General features: G+C 37.0%; 2 protein-coding genes across 3 annotated transcripts; one reads left to right on the forward strand and one right to left on the reverse strand.

Annotated features, from left to right (window-relative positions):
- Window positions 1-2,013: 2,013 nt before the first annotated feature.
- LOC110671276 (cytochrome P450 71D9-like) lies at window positions 2,014-3,944 on the reverse strand. 2 transcript variants are annotated; one of them, XM_058142566.1, is made up of 3 exons: window positions 2,904-3,944; window positions 2,500-2,825; window positions 2,124-2,407 (listed from the first exon to the last, which is right to left on the reverse strand). In XM_058142566.1, exons 1-3 carry the CDS (start codon window positions 3,942-3,944, stop codon window positions 2,368-2,370), a joined length of 1,407 nt encoding a protein of 468 aa, XP_057998549.1. In that variant the 3' UTR covers window positions 2,124-2,367. The 2 variants fall into 2 exon arrangements, with proteins under 2 accessions (XP_057998548.1, XP_057998549.1); XM_058142565.1 differs by having other exon boundaries at window positions 2,014-2,825.
- Window positions 3,945-15,077: 11,133 nt separating this feature from the next.
- Window positions 15,078-17,111, forward strand: LOC110671277 (desmethyl-deoxy-podophyllotoxin synthase). The gene is given in 2 exon segments (XM_021833693.2): window positions 15,078-16,293; window positions 16,364-17,111. Coding segments are annotated over 2 exon segments (1,527 nt in total). The 5' UTR covers window positions 15,078-15,390; the 3' UTR covers window positions 16,988-17,111.
- The last annotated feature ends 262 nt before the right edge of the window (window positions 17,112-17,373 follow it).

Consider the following 17,373-nt stretch of genomic DNA (forward strand, 5'->3'; position numbering starts at 1 on the left):
ATTTAAATATCATAAAATCTCTTATAACATTACAGTAATTTATTATTATTGCTGACATAATATTAAAAAAATTTACATCACTTTCAGAGAAAAAAATTAATTTTGCTTCATATTTATCAATAATCTAAATAATTTAACTTATATAAATTCATACTTGAATGATTCAGAATTTATTTTATTAAAATTATTAATATATAATTAATTTATAAATATTATATTAATATAAATAATTTAAAAATAAATTACTAATAATGACAAAAAAGAGTTTTATATTATTAAAATTAAATGTAAAAAAATTTAAAAAGTAAAAAAATATAAGAAAATTTATATCACAAATTTAAAGGCTAGATAGACTGAGGAAGCAGTCCGTTTAATTGACCTGGCTATTCAAGATTTCTCTACCCTACCACTTGTTCTTTCACTTCCAAGTCTGTCAGTTCAAATTATTAATTTGCTGTCACGCTGCCAGCAGCCTGGGACGCACTAAGCTGCTTTTTTTTTATTTTTTATTTTGTCAGAACTGTGAGTCTGTGATCATTCCATAATTAAAAATAATTTTTGGCAAATTTTGTCTGTCTTCGTCCCATTGGACATAAAAATAATAATTTTATATTTTCACAGTAATCAAAAGACTTTAGGATGCTTGAAAGGACGGAGAAAAGAAAGATGGCTAAAACAACAAAATGCAAGTGGAGGAGGTTAGGCAGGTGGACCATGAAAAAGAAGGAAGTGAAATAAAGTAAAATAAAACACAGTGATTACATTATTATTATTATTATTATTTCTGTTTTATTTAATTTAATATTGATATGTGGCAATGGAGCTCGCATTATCCACCATTCAGTCCTGCCAATTGCAGGATAAATTCATCTCTTCACCAACCATTGCCTTTATGGAGCTCGAATTTTCCACCATTCATTCCTGCCATTTGTGGGATAAATTCATCTCTTCATCAATCATTGCCTCTTTGGAGCTCGCATTCTCAACCATCTATTTCTGCAATTTGTGGCCTGTATCTCTTCATCCATCCCTTGCGATTATTTTAAAGCAATTATTTAATTTTCATTTATTCAAATAAAATTTTTAAATTTAAATTTTATTTTAAAAAAATAATTTTAATTTATAATAATAAATTTTTAATTTCATTTTCTTTTTTTCTAAATTAATACAAAATTAATATTTAACTAAAATAAATTTATAAATTATTATTTGTTATTTTTATATAAAATTAAAATATTAATAAAACAACCACGTAAATTGAAAAACTTTAATGGATTTTACCCGTCATTTGTGCTTTCCTTCCCTTTTTCTTCATGCCAACCTTACTACAACTCAACCCTTCGAAACTGCCTTTTATTGGAAACAGTCACCGTCTTCTGCCCTCACTCCCTCGTCGTAAGTTTACAGATTTGGCCAAGAAATACGGACCCTGATGCACCTGCAACTAGGTGAAATTTCCATCGTTGTTGTTTGCAGAAGAGGTCTTGAAAACCCATGACATCACCTTCCCTAAAAGGCCTTATCTTATTTTTATTTAATTAATAATTTATATAAATAAATTTGAAAACATGTACGCAATATATATAACTCAAATTCATCATGGTACTAATTTTGAAATTAGAACTCATTATAAATTTAGTAATATTTTTTTTATAATCAACATCTAAATTTTATTAATAATAATAATAATAGGCCAGGAAAAATTTAGTACGAACAACCAACTAAACAAGCTGAAGAATTATAACCAAGCAATGAATTCACTTGCTCTTGAGACATTCCAATAATGAACTACTAGAATTCATACGGTCGGAACTATTTTCTCATTTCTTTTGAATCGAGCTAGAACCAAATCAGTTCTATTCAAATTTAAAATTCAACCATTTAATTGTTTTTAATTGAATCAAACTGAGAAGAATTTTGCGTCTAATCTTGTTCCCTCAGTCATTCTATTTTTGACGGTAAAATAGTTACTGCTAAATCCATATTTTCTCGTTACAAACCCAATCAATAAGATAATAAAAGAACCAGCCAAGTTAATCTATTTACATTCGATTCTCACTCAACATAGAGGAGAAGCAAAAAACAAAATTAAGAATAACTGATAACAATAACATGGTAAAACATTAAATAAACATTAATCTACTTATTATTGGCTGGTAAGAAAGTAAAATATACAGGGAGGGGATCTCTCCATTGAGGTTTTACTCGACAGGTGGCGGTAGGTATGGAATGGGAATCGCGTAGAGAGGATTTCTCCTTCTCATCGTTATGTTTAAAGCTTCAGTCATGTCAAGATTTTCTGGCTTCAACCCACAAGGGAGTTCCCAATCAAAATGGTATAGAAATTGTGCAAGTGGAAGCTCAACATTAGCCATGCCAAATAATATTCCTGGACACATCCTCCTTCCTGCACCAAATAGGATAAATTCAAAGTTGGTACCCTTATAATCAATTGAATTATCAAGAAATCTATCTGGATAAAATCTTTCAGCTTCAGACCAGTAATTGGGATCCCTTCCAATCGCCCACGCATTCACAATGACTTTGGATTTTTCAGGTATGTGATACCCATTAATGATACAACTCTCTCTGCATTCCCTTGGAACTAACAATGGAACAGGAGGATATAATCTCAGAGTTTCTTTGATAACCAATTTTAAGTAATTAAGTTCTTGGAGGCCTGCTTCGTCAATGTCTCCTTTTGCATAAAAAATTCGCCTCACCTCTTCTTGTGCCTTAATCATCACTCTTGGGTTTTTTAGCATTTCTGACATTGCCCATTCTACAGGTGTAGAAGATGTGTCGCTACCACCAATAAATATATCCTGAAATTCAATGTTACACACATAATTTTCTGTCAGTAATGAATAGAAATCTATGAGTATATATCCCATAAATCTTACCAAAATGACTGCTTTGATATTCTCCGTCGTTAGAGGGAATTCGAGATCTCCTTTATCCTGAATATTCAAAAGAGCATCTACAAGATCCTCTTCTTCACCTACAGCAACAGACTTCGCCTTAACCTTTCTGGTTCTATGTTCGTTCACGATGTTCTCGATTATCTTATCTACCGTTTGATGAAGTCTCTTTAGTCTAGGCTTCATCCCCGAAATCACTTGGAGCAATTTGATGGAAGGGTACAAATCAGCAAGATTAAAATCTCCCAAAGTTTCCCCAAGTTTCTTCATAGTGGGCACGAATTCTTCTTCTCCCTTCCATATCTTACCAAAGGCTGCTCTTGAAATGATGCTAAAGGTCAAAGAATCCATCATCCTGCTAAAGTTTATCGGGGATCCAGCCCTAGAAGAAACGAATCTAACGAATTTTGAAGTCTGTTCTTCCCTAATTGATCTGAAAGATCTCACACGACTCGCAGTTAGTAGCTCAGACGAGCAAATCTTTCGCAACTGTCTCCAATAGTCTCCATATCGAGAAAATGCGATGTCTGTTGAATTATAACTCACAAGACTTGCTGAAGGGATAAAGGGTCTCTGAGAAAATATGATATCATGGGTTTTCATCACTTCTTTAGCAGTTTCAGGAGAAGAAATGACAATATTGGTAACTTCACCAAGTTGAAGGTGCATGAGAGGTCCATATTTCATGGCCAAGTCTCTTAGCGTGTGATGAGGTAGCACTGACCCAGCTAAACAGTGCAAGCTCCCTATTAAAGGCAGCTTCCATGGTCCTGGTGGTAAATTAAGAGTCGAGTTGCAGGTTTTCGATTTCCTCCATATCCTCAACATCACCATGAAGATAAAGAGGAGAATTGTGAAAGGAAATAGGAAGGAAGCGAGCAGGTGTTCCATGTCGACAGTAAGGAAATGCTTAGGAATCGTGGGATAATTGCGGAATTTGCATATCATTCGCTCAAATATATAATGCGCGGGGCTACCTAGATGGGATGACATTGGAGCAAATTTAATGAGGATTATATGCATGTTTTTAATTGTTCATTAAAATTTGAACTCAAACTTAGCAATTTTAGCTTGGTTAAGTACACTAGCTAAAAGCATATTTATCATCCAACAGATTCAGTTGGAGTTTTCACTCCCATTCCCCTGTTAAAAGAAAAAAATAAAAATTAAATTCTTTACTAATATTCTCAAATAGGTTACTTGCACATTTATAAATAAGTAAATTAAATCTCGATTTAAAATTTCATAATCTATATAATTTTTTCAGTGACGTATAATCGAAATTTTAAAGTTTATCTTTGAAAATATAGATTTGGTCCCTGCAAAATCTTTTTTAAACTTCAAAATCTTTATAACTTTTTTTTTTCATTACGTACTGACATATAAACTTGTCATGAAAGACAAAAAGATTATTGCTTTTTCAAAGATGCCATAGGAGAAACACAAGTAGGGTAACAAAAGTTTATCCTTCCTGATGGGAAGATAAGTAAGTTGTGACATTTGTCCAAATATCCATCATGGAACCATTGAGCATGTGGTATCCCAAGCGAAAGGCTGATTAAAACCAGAAATCCTTGGCTCTAGGACAAGAGAAAAATAATGTTTGTGAGTCTCTGTCTCTTCGTAGAGGTCACAGTCACTCGGAACATGTGGAAGCCTTCTGCTAATAATATCTTTGGAAGGTAATCTTTCCTTCAACAAACTCTAGAGAAAAATAGCAAGTTTCTTTGGAAGGTTAAGCTTCCAAATATTTTTCCAGAAAGCAGTTAACGTCTCTTGGGCTGTGGGATCGGGACCAGCTTATGAGGCGTCCTGAGAATTACGATGCAGCTGGGATGCAATAACTAGATTGAAGTAGGTATGCTTCATGATTGGTGTATTGCCAGATCCATCTATCTGGACGCTTAAACAAGGACATCAGGATGATATGATGTTCCGCACTTCTTCTTCTTCTTGGAATTTTTTCCTCAATCTTTGTATATCCCAGAATGCGCGTTAGCACTAAAGAGCTGGGAACCCAGTTTATGTTAGCTTCGTGATCATTTTTCACTTGAGGAAGACTAAGAAAAGATTCTGGGATCCTTTATCCCTTTTACAAAGAACCGATTTTCCATTATTAACACTCCATCTTAGCCCTTCTTAAAGTACTTTTCTACCTCATCGCATACTACGCCAACGTTAAGAAGGGTTATTACCACTCAGAGTCTTTGAAAAGGAAGAATGAGGAAAATATTTTCCTTTTAAAAGTCTGTTAAGAAGAGAATTAGAATTGAAAATAATTTTCCTAACTTATTTAGTCAATATCACTAAATTGAAAGCTTCCAAATCCCTACAGCCAAGTCCTTCATGAGATTTAGGCACACAAAATATATATGTTACTATTCAGCATTATTGTTGTTCTCTTTTGTTTAATTCAATATTTACTTGTTGTCTTTTAATTTTGAGATCTATTGCCTTTTAATTTTAATTTACTTTAAATAAAATTACTCAATTTTAATTTTATTTTAAAAAGGTTAATTTTCATATTATTAAAATTAGCTAAATATCCTTCCTCAACCTCCTCCTCCTCCTCCGCCTTTATTTCAGTCCATACCCTCCCATTATTCAGTCTACCTCATTCCATGGAAATCATGGGGTGTTTGCTGGTCTTTTTGGTCGCATCACTCACTTCCACAACGCAAGAAGAACTTAGGCTTTGTATCTTGACGGCAACACTAGCTCCTCCCTCTCTTCAGTCTCACCACCAGCAATGTGTATTACAAGCACAAGCTCTTGAGGTTTAAGTACTCATCTCACGTATAAAAATGACATTTTGACCCCTCCACCATCATTAATTGTTATCATTTCTTGTTTTCCTTTTTCTTCTTGTCACGACCCAACCTATGGGCCGGACCGGCACTAGGACCTGGGCCAGCCTAAAGCCCCCGAGGCCCGTAGTAAGCCTAACTATTCATTAACCCAACTCTAAGGCCCATTTGGGCCCAGTATCAAGAAAACAAACGGACAAAGTCCGGCCATAAAATGGACTTTCCAACGGAGAGTTTTCGACTCACCCGACCTGTAAACACAATAAATACTCAATTGGGGAGCTCAGCCCACCCTCCACATACTCATATCCTCATAATAATAAATGGGAGCTCAGCTCCCTCATCCAATCCATCAAACATGCATATCATTATACGTTTACAAGTCCAACATGATAATAATATTACAGACCATAATCAATAAATACTTCTAACACATGCGAAAATTCTAGGAGTAAATAAAATTACACAAATATTGATAAATAACCTGCGAAAAGAAAAGGTGTTAACCTGAATAAAATATCCTCCCGTGGCTCAGAAAATTTTTGAACAGGAGTGAGCGTTCGACTCAGAGAGTAAAATATTAATTTTAACCATAATCTCTATAACTATCTAAAACTAATCCACCCTGTAGAGTGAAATGCAACATCAATAACATTTTCACATCATAACATCAAAAAGGTAAATTTGGAGCACTCACGCACCCTGTAACATCAATCATAATATATGGGAGCTGATCCCCTATACAGCTCTCTTAAATCCAACCTGGTGCCAGCGAAGAACTCAGCTCGGACTTCCACTTAATAACCAAATCGAGGGTCCCAGCGAAGAACTCAAGCCGTGACTACCCCTCGAAGGATCGGGTCCCAGCGAAGAACTCAAGCCGTGACTACCCGTCCTATCCATAGTCCACACCACATCACACGCACGCCAACGCACGCACACTGCTCCAAATTACCGCAACAACATTCATGGCACTTTAACAGTTATCAATACAACATAAATCGTGCCTAGAGTTTAACTACATAATTATATACATATAAGTGATGCATGGGCATGCTGACATATAATAATATCGAAATTACAATTAAAATTAATATTTTACTCACAGACTTGACGGCAATCACTGTGGCGGCTGGGCGGAGGAAGAAGGTTGTCGACTCACGACAATTATATTACAATTATTTAATACAAATGACTCAATACAAATCAAGAAAAGACCCAATACGTCCTAAGTCGTGCCAAAAATCCGGCAGAGTCTCCCCTATACCTAGGACCTACCCAACCTGCAAAAGGGCTCAAAACACACTTCTATATCCACAATCCATATATCCACAACTCAATCACATCACACAGCCCCTCCTGGGCCCATCAAATCAATCATTCATCACAATATGTAAAATTTCAATTTAGTCCTTATAATTGATCATTTTTGCAAAAACTGCTCAAATAAGCTCTAAAAATTATAAAACTCTACCCCGCGGTCCTTAGAAATATTACTAAGCTATTGCAAAAAGAATCGTAATTTTCTAAGCTACCACGAATATTTTATAGATTTTTAATCCTATTTAAGCACTAGAAAAACAAGGTTCGGGTTTACCTTTGCCGATTCCGACTTCGGAACGCGCCGATGCCCGACAATGGTGGGGTAGCCAAAACCTCGATCCAATTCGGAGACTTTTCCTGGTAGTCCTGTTCGCCGGAAATTCACGATCCGGACAACCGCTAATTTCCGCGAATTGAGAATACCTACAAGAAGCCCAATAATAATATATAAAAAATCAGGGGTGTTACATTCTTCCCCCCTTACAGAAAATTCGTCCTCGAATTTTACATAAGGCAGAATAAAGCACATGATTATACATTGAACAGATAAAGTACTTGCTACGCATCTCCCGCTCTAACTCCTAGTGCACTCTTCCACCGATCGACTCTCCACAAAACCTTAATCATAGGGATCTGCTTTGATCTCACTCTCACTTGGTAGTCCACTATGGCTACAGTCGCTCCTCAAATGTCAAGTTCTCTTTTAGCTCTATCACATCCTTTGCGATTACATGAGAAGGATCGGAATGTATTTCTGTGCATGGAGATGTGAAACACGGGATGAAAGTGAGAGAGGTTGGGTGGTAGCTCCAACCGGTAGGCAACTACTCCAACTTTATCAGTAACCTCAAAAGGTCCAATATACCGAGGTGCCAACTTGCCCTTCTTTCCAAATCTCATGACTCCCTTCATTGGAGAAACCTTCAGGAATACATACGCCATCGCAAACTCCACATCCTCCGTCTGGGTGCATAACTCTTACGCCATCGAAAGATGTTTTGATGCGTTCCCGATTAAAGGAACTATCTCTCAAGTGTACTACACTAGGTTTACATCATGCACCTTCGCTTCCCCATTTCTGTCCAACACGAGGAGACCTACACTTTCTTCCATATAGTGCCTCATAGGGTGCCATTCCTATCTTTGGAGTGATAATCGTTGTTGTAGGCAAACTCCACCAAAGCTAGTGATCATCCCATTGACCTCCAAAATCCAAAACACTCATGCGAAGCATGTCTTCCATGTTTGGATTGTCCTTCTGACCGTCTGTCTGCGAGGGTGGAAAGCCGCACTAAAGTTCAACGTGTGCCAAGTGCCTCTGCAACTTTCTCCAAAACCGAGAAGTGAATCTGGGCCCTCTGCCGATATTATGGAAGTTTAACTCCATGCAATTTGACTATTTCTCGAATGTAGAGGCATACCGTGCTACAGAGTATGTAGTCTTCTGGTAAGAAGTGAGCTGATTTGGTCAAGTGGTCTACAATTACCCATATCGAATCATATCCTCGCGCGTGGTACGAGGCAATCCAATACAAAATCCATAGTGATCATTTCCCACTTCCATTCCGGGATAGGGAGCTCTTGCAGCTTCCCGACGGTCTCTAGTGTTCAAACTTCACCTTCCGACAAGTCAAGCACTTGGACACAAAGTCCGCTATGTCTCTCTTCATGCCATTCCACCAATAGCTATCTTTCACATCATGGTACATCTTGGTGGAACTCGTGGACACTGCATGCTGTGTAGTGTGCCTCTCGCATGATTTCATTCCTGAGGTTGTCCACATCGGGCACACATATCCTAGAACCTTGCACTAGGGCGCCATCATTGGCAAATCCGAACTCACCACCTTCACCTTGCTTTGTACTCTTTCTATAATCTTCATCAATTGTTGGTCTCGTGGCCGGGAAACTCTAACTTTGTCCTCAAGTCCGGCCTCACCGAAAAGTGAGCCAACAATACCCTCATCTGAAAGATCTAGGATTAAACCTTGATCCATCAACTCATGTACCTCGAATCAACGATCTCTTCTCTCTGAAATGTGCGCCAAACCGGAAGATTTTCTCGCTTAAAGCATCTGCTACTACATTGGCCTTCCTGTGGTGGTACCTGGATGGGGCAATCATAGTCTTCCAGAAGCTCCATCCATCTCCTCTGTCTCAAGTTTAAATCCCTCTGTTGGAAGATGTACTTCAAACTCTTATGGTCGGTGTATATCTCGCACACTTCACCATACAGGTAGTGTCTCCAGATTTTTAGTGCAAAGACTACAGCCGCCATTTCCAAATCATGGGTGGGATAGTTCGCTCATGCCTCTTCAAATTGCCTTGAAGCATAAGCCACTACTTTTCCATTCCGCATCAAAACACACCCTAGGCCAACTCTGGAGGCGTCACAGTACACGATGTATCCTTCGCCGCTCATAGGTAGTGTTAACACAGGGGCAGTGGTTAGACACTCCTTATCCTCATCATTATAACTGACTCTATTGAGCTCTCTTCTTGTCCTTTGCATCTTATCCACTTCCCTTTTCCTATTTTTGGTATTGTTGGTATCATTTCAACTCACTTTGTACTTATTCCTTAATTTTAGTCCTATCTCATCCTTACACCTTTTCCTTCAAAGATGTCTATCCCATCATCAACTTTAACTTTCTTTTTATTTCTTAGTCTTATCTTGAATACTAGTTTCATTACTTCAAGAATTCTAACCCTATGATTTACTCCTACCAGCACATTCTTCACCTTATGTAACACTTATAATTACCCATAGAAAAAAATTTTTTTTTCTTGTATCCCCTTTTTTCCAACTTAAATATCAGAAAAATATCATTCCCTATCATCCTTAGTAGGAAATTGCTTATCCTGGATGAATATGAGCCCCATAAACTATAAGTTCCATCTGAACTAACACGGCTGTAGGAAATATGTGTCATGCCTTAATTCCAAACAAGATACTTCACGTGTTCATTCTCCTTAATATAATCATATATACTGCCCATAGCTTTCTAAACTTCAACCTCAAATTACCCATCAGCAACAATTTCATCTATTGAATCTCAACCATAAATAGTACTTCCTCCAGCTCATAGTTTAAAACAGTTGCAAGCCTTAGTAGCTAACTCAATTTAACTCCTGTCATTACTCTGTTCGTCCTTTCATACTTAATACTAGGTATGCACTTCTTGTCATTCTCATATCAGAAATTATGTATGAATTTGTGCCTACTAAACTCTCAATAACTAGGTCTCCTTGACTCAGTTGCTCCTTATATAACCTTCTAGAACCAAAAGCACAAGCTAAACTTGAAAAGAAAGAAAATATCCTCTTATATTCAACTACACCCGATTGTCATATTATAACGTTTCACCTAAGTTTCTTGGTCTTTCTCTCCAAATTTCATCATCTCCTAGCACAATTATGCTCTACCTATAAGGTATCATCTGCATGAACCCTTTACGCACATTTTCCTTCTTGACATAATATTTTATAATTTATTAACTTTACTTATACTCGACCTATGATTCATATCTATCATCGCTTTTATTGTGCCCTTAACTTTTGTTGATTCTGAAAGATTTCTCTCACTAATAAATTCTTCCAACACTAATTCCACCCTTATCTAGGGTCATTAATTTGATCCTTGAACTTTCTAGTGATTTATAACCATCCGCACTTGTCACTTTTCTTTTTACCCCTACTATTGTTCTGTCGTTATTGCTTCACTGCAAAGTGATTCTGTTGATCACACTAACAATGTTTGCTTGACATTCATAACGAACCTCTAACTACCTTCTCACTATCTCAAAAGTCTAACCTAAAACCTATGTGTCATTATCTATCATTCTTTTCCTCTCATCATACCTATTTGATCCCTTAGACTGACTTTTATTCAACTTACTGCTTACTAACTTCTCTTTCTCTACCTATTTAGGTAGTCCGCAATACCATCGCACACATTCTAACATTTACTCATTATTATTGTATTCCATACCTCCATCACTTTTCTCACTAATGTGGTCCCATTTTGGGTTTTCCATCCTTGTCATTCTCCTTGCCAAGAATAACACTTAGCCTATCCTATATCTTAACTTTGTTCCTTTTATAATGCGCTCTTTAGGTTGTCCTTTCATTTATTTCCTTTGTCTTACCCAAAATAGAACTTGACTATTCTATCCCTGGTTCCATTCTTCTTCCTAACATAATAGTTGTACTTGCTAACTATATCTTCAGAGTCTCTATCGCGTTATCATATGTCCGTATACTCAGATTTGGTCCTTTGACCACTCTAGCTAGTACTTCCACTAGTATTTAGATTATATTGCATCTCCAATCAATTGCCCAAACTTTCATTCCGCACTTTCTTTATCCATTGGCCTTCATGATTTATCTTCACTAATTTATTACTCTTAACACTATTATAATTAGATTATACTATTGTTTTGAATAATTTGAAATTAGAAAGGAACTCAAAGAAATTACAAATCATACTTTTATTGTATGATCTCTATTCTTATCCTTTAGCTTACATAATACCCTTACTACCTCGAAACCGATTCTCATTAAATTTTTTTATTTATTATTATTATTTAATTATTTTTATTATTTTTTTTATTATTATTATTATTTTTATTTTCCATGTTTACTCAATTCCAAAACTTAAGATTTCGCACCCAAACCCGTCATCCAATTCAAAGGATTTACATCCATCGTGATCCGATTATATATGATTCCTATAATGGAACTTGTATCCTCTCCGTGATACCCGAGCCAAGTACTCTCTACCACACTCTACATCCCATCCGGGACACTATTCCATAAGTCATCATTATCATTAATAACCTTCGATCTATTCTCAAAAGATAGGACTATATCCTAACTTGTCGCAACAAAGGTACTACATCTACCACCTTGCCGTAACCATGTCAAGTTAATGACTCTTTTATCATATCATAGCTCTATAAATCATCAATTCATAGTTTCGACCTTCTCTAGGTAGTAGAGTTGTACTTTATTCCATCTTGATACACACAAGGTATACTATTCTCACTCTATAAGTGTCACCTTTACTTTGCAACTAGTCCAAACCTCTAGTCCGATGGCAACTCTTGATGTAACTCTAGCTCATGTCAGTAATCGAGTCACCGACTCTAGTTATCACCCAACCGTGACCTTTCAATATTCTAACTCTAGACTCTTAGCCAGAGTTCCCAACTCCTCTGCAAATATAGAACTCTGCTCGCATAATCGTACCAAAATGAAGCCATCTCAAACACCCTCATTATGGAGCACCACGGGATGCATGCACTCTACACAATAATCTTATGTCGATCAGAATTTGCGACTACAGAGCGGACATCGAGAACATTGTATAGTTACTACGATACGCCCCATGACTAGGTCTCCTAATTTCTTATCTCTCCTGAATCTTCTATTATCACAAACTTATTCTGACTGGGTCATCTACTAATGACTGCCAGTAGTGGTATCCTCATCCTTATCTAGGGCAACTGTACTCTTAAGACTCACTTTTATGTACTCGTGTCTTACACGAAATGGGCACACCATTTAAACCCATACTGACAAAAATATAACATTTCTTGGAGTACGTATCCTCATGATAGATCTCACATGTCTACTAACTCTATTTCACATTTCTGTGTACTCCACGAAAATCAAGACACTAACTGAGGTAATCTTATATTTTCCGAGGTATAACGTAGAATCTAGAAACAAAGAATTATAGAAAAAGACGAAACAGAATCCTATACTCCGCATGTGACTCCTAGTAGACTCTTCCCAACACTTAGATAATTTTTCCCTATGAATCTGGAGCCTAAGCTCTGATACCACATTTGTCACGACCCAACCTATGGGCCGGACCAGACTAGGACTGGGCCTGCCTAAAGCCCCTGAGGCCCGTAGTAAGCCTAACTGTTCATTAACCCAACGCTAAGGCCCATTTGGGCCCAGTATCAAGAAAACAAACGGATAAAGTCCGGCCATAAAATGGACTTTCCAACGGAGAGTTTTCGACTCACCCGACCTGTAAACACAATAAATACTCAATTGGGGAGCTCAGCTCACCCTCCACATACTCATATCCTCATAATAATAAATGGGAGCTCAGCTCCCTCATCCAATCCATCAAACATGCATATCATTATACGTTTACAGGTCCAACATGATAATAATATTACAGACCATAATCAATAAATACTTCTAACACATGCGGAAATTCTAGGAGTAAATAAAATTACACAAATATTGATAAATAACCTGCGAAGTAGAAAAGCAGGTTAACCTGAATAAAATATCCTCCGTGGCTGTAAAAATTTTTGAACAGAGTGAGCGTTCGACTCAGAGAGTAAAATATCAATTTTAACCATAATCTCTATAACTATCTAAAACTAATGCACCCTGTAGAGTGAAATGCAACAACATCAACAACATTTTCACATCATAACATCAAAAAGGTAAATTTGGAGCACTCACGCACCCTGTAACATCAATCATAATATATGGGAGCTGATCCCCTATACAGCTCTCTTAAACCCAACCTGGTGCCAGCGAAGAACTCAGCTCGGACTTCCACTTAATAACCAAATTGAGGGTCCCAGCGAAGAACTCAAGCCGTGACTACCCCTCGAAGGATCGGGTCCCAGCGAAGAACTCAAGCCGTGACTACCCGTCCTATCCATAGTCCACACCACATCACACGCACGCCAACGCACGCACACTGCTCCAAATTACCGCAACAACATTCATGGCACTTTAACAGTTATCAATGCAACATAAATCGTGCCTAGAGTTTAACTACATAATTATATGCATATAAGTGATGCATGGGCATGCTGACATATAATAATATCGAAATTACAATTAAAATTAATATTTTACTCACAGACTGACTGATCAATCATGGCGGTGGGCGGAGGAAGAAGGCTGTCCCGGTTCACCTGACAATTATATTACAATTATTTAATACAAATGACTCAATACAAATCAAGAAAAGACCCAATACGTCCTAAGTCGTGCCGAAAATCCGGCAGAGTCTCCCCTATACCTAGGACCTACCCAACCTGCAAAAGGGCTCAAAACACACTTCTATATCCACAATCCATATATCCACAACTCAATCACATCACACAGGGTAGGCCCATCAAATCAATCATTCATCACAATATGTAAAATTTCAATTTAGTCCTTATAATTGATCATTTTTGCAAAAACTGCTCAAATAAGCTCTAAAAATTATAAAACTCTACCCCGCGGTCCTTAGAAATATTACTAAGCTATTGCAAAAAGAATCGTAATTTTCTAAGCTACCACGAATATTTTATGGATTTTTAATCCTATTTAAGCATTAGAAAATTACAAAAAAACAAGGTTCGGGTTTACTTTTGCTGATTCCGACTTTGGGAACGCGCTCGGGATGCCTGACAATGGTGGGGTAGCCAAAACCTCGATCCAATTCGGAGACTTTTCTGGTAGCTGGTCTGTCTGGCCGGAAATTCACAGATCCGGACAACTGTCGAATTTCCGCGAATTGAGGATACCTACACGAAGCCCAATAATAATATATAAAAAATCAGGGGTGTTACACTTCTTGTTTGACATTTTTGGCTTCTACTGAAACTGTATCTTTAGGAGAATATGAGCCTTTTTTTTTTCTTTTACAGAGGATTTTGAGCTTTAAACTAGTTAATGGCTTTTGTATAATTCATGCTTTTAGTTGTGACTTCAACAAAATTGGGTTTAATTTCTATTAATTTCTTTTTTAGGTATTTTAGCTTTATGGATTCAATTTCTAAAAATTTCTTATATTTGTTGTGGGTTCGATTCCTATTAAATTTCTATAAATATGGTTTTTGGATTTTAACTTAAATTTACATTTTTTATGGGATTTTTTTTTAATTGCATATGCATTGCATTATCAAGCTCATGGGGCAAAAACATAAACCGGACCTAAAAACGGATAAAAAAGGCCAAATCCAAATCACAACAAACTATACCCACAGAACTAGCCTAGCCATCCTTCCACCTAGCAACCCTAGGAACAGGGTAGAAGAAGCAGCCGCCCCTCTCACAGCAGCAATTATGGGTATTATTAATTCTTTACAATTTCATCAATAAGATATTGGGGAGTTGTCGGGTTGCTTCCATGGCATTTGTGTATATATGCGTACATGATTTAACTAATTACCACATCTCTTCAACAGCCGTTGTCCCTATGGAGCTCACATTTCCCACCATTCCACCCATCTGTGCTTTCCTTCTCCTTCTCTTCATGCTAACATGATTTAACTAATCACCAGATCTCTTCAACAGTCGTTGTCTCTATGGAGCTCACATTTCCAACCATTCCTGCCATCTGTGCTTTCCTTCTTCTTCTCTTCATGCTAACCCTGCTACTTAAAAAAAAGGTCAACAACAACTCAACCCTTAAGCTCCCACCGGGGCCCTGGAAATTGCCTTTTGTTGGAAACATTCACTGTCTTCTGGGCTCACTCCCTCATCACAAGCTTGCAGATTTGGCCAAGAAATATGGACCCCTGATGCACCTGCAACTAGGAGAAGTTTCCGTCGTTGTCGTTTCGTCTGCAGAAGCTGCAGAAGAGGTCTTGAAAACCCAAGATATCATCTTCGCTCAAAGGCCTCACCCTATTGCTTCCTCCATCTTATTTTATGGTTGTATCGACATCGCGTTTTCTCCCTATGGTAGTTATTGGAGACAGCTTCGAAAAATTTGCACAGTGGAACTTCTCAGCCCCAAGCGCGTCCAATCCTTCCGGTCAATCAGGGAAGAGGAGGTTTCTAATTTCATCAAAACAATTTCACAGACCGGCAAGTCTCCGATCAATCTTTCTGAGAAACTTTTCCTAATTACGAACAGCATAATACAGCGAGCTGCAGTTGGTAAAAAGTGCAGAGATCAGGAAGAATTGGTTTCAGCCGTCGAACGATTTATAAGTCTCTCTTCAGGTTTTGCTATTGCAGATTTGTACCCTTCAATCAAAGTTTTTCAACAGATGAGTGGATTAAGGCCTAAACTTGAGAAGGTGCATCGACAAGTTGATCGGATAATTGAGAGTATCATTAGGGAGCACAAAAGCCAAGCCACAGCCTCTCAGGTGGGCAGCGGTAATGAAGTAGAAGATCTTATTCATGTTCTTTTAAAGCTTCAAGAACAGGGAAATCTTGAATTTGCTCTATCTGACGCCAGTCTTAAAGCAATCATTCTGGTCAGTAATTTTTTTTTTTTTCCAAATTTCATATCAATAAGGATATTAAAGTTTCAAAGCCTATTAGCAGGATGTGTTTACTGCTGGGACTGAGACGTCATCATCAACATTAGAGTGGGCAATGTCAGAATTGTTGAAGAATCCAAAGCTGATGAAGGAGGCACAGGCTGAAGTAAGACGAGTATTTGATCCAAAAGGAACTGTAGATGAAACCAGAATACATGAGCTGAAATTTTTGAAATCAGTAATCAAAGAAACCTTGAGGCTACACCCTCCTTTATCTCTTATTGCAAGAGAATGTGGCACAAGTTGTGTGATTAATGGATATCATATACCTGCCAAGGCGAAAGTTCTCATTAACACATAGGCAATTGGTCGAGATCCTAAATATTGGATCCAAGCCGAGGAGTTCCATCCAGAGAGATTTCTCAATAGTTCAATTGATTACAAGGGGATCGATTTTGAGTATCTCCCTTTTGGTTCTGGAAGGAGGAAATGTCCTGGAATATCAATGGGTCTCGCTAATGTTGAGTTGCCACTTGCTCAGTTGTTATACCATTTTGACTGGAAACTTGCCAGTGGATTGAAGCCTGAAGAGCTTGACATGACCGAGGCCAATGGCTTGACAATAAGAAAGAGAGAAAACTTGTATTTAATCCCAATCCCTTATTGTCTGTTGAATAATGTTAGCTAGAGAGAAGCTAGCTATACATAAAAACATAACAAAGTTGGACCACAATTTTTATTGTTCTTAGATAAAGCAGTGTCATTTTTAGGGTTGTAAATGAATTAAATCGAGTTGGGTTTTAAAAAATTTAGAGTTGATTTATTAAAATTTTTTCAAATTCGAACTAAATTCAAATTTAACTCATATCAAACTTGAACCGAATATTTATAAACTCAAATTTGACTCATTTAGAATTTATTTAGTTATAGTAAAAATAGTTTTAATTTTTTATTTTTTTATGAAATTATTATAATCCATTTAAAGTCATAATGCAATAAGAAATTTAAAACTAATAGTTTTTATTTTACTTTGTTTTGAAATATGAACTAAGTATATTCTTATTTTAAATGTAT

This window comes from Hevea brasiliensis, unplaced genomic scaffold (assembly GCF_030052815.1).
Source record: "Hevea brasiliensis isolate MT/VB/25A 57/8 unplaced genomic scaffold, ASM3005281v1 Scaf558, whole genome shotgun sequence".
Classification (NCBI taxonomy): Eukaryota; Viridiplantae; Streptophyta; class Magnoliopsida; order Malpighiales; family Euphorbiaceae; genus Hevea; species Hevea brasiliensis.

What these genes read in the sequence shown, in the direction of transcription:
- LOC110671276 (XM_058142565.1), bottom strand. Translation starts at nt 3,944, where the DNA reads ATGCATATAATCCTCATTAAATTTGCTCCAATGTCATCCCATCTAGGT. An exon ending in ATATCAAAGCAGTCATTTTG is followed by an intron (nt 2,826 to 2,903) that starts GTAAGATTTATG and finishes ATTGAATTTCAG; the next exon opens with GATATATTTATTGGTGGTAG.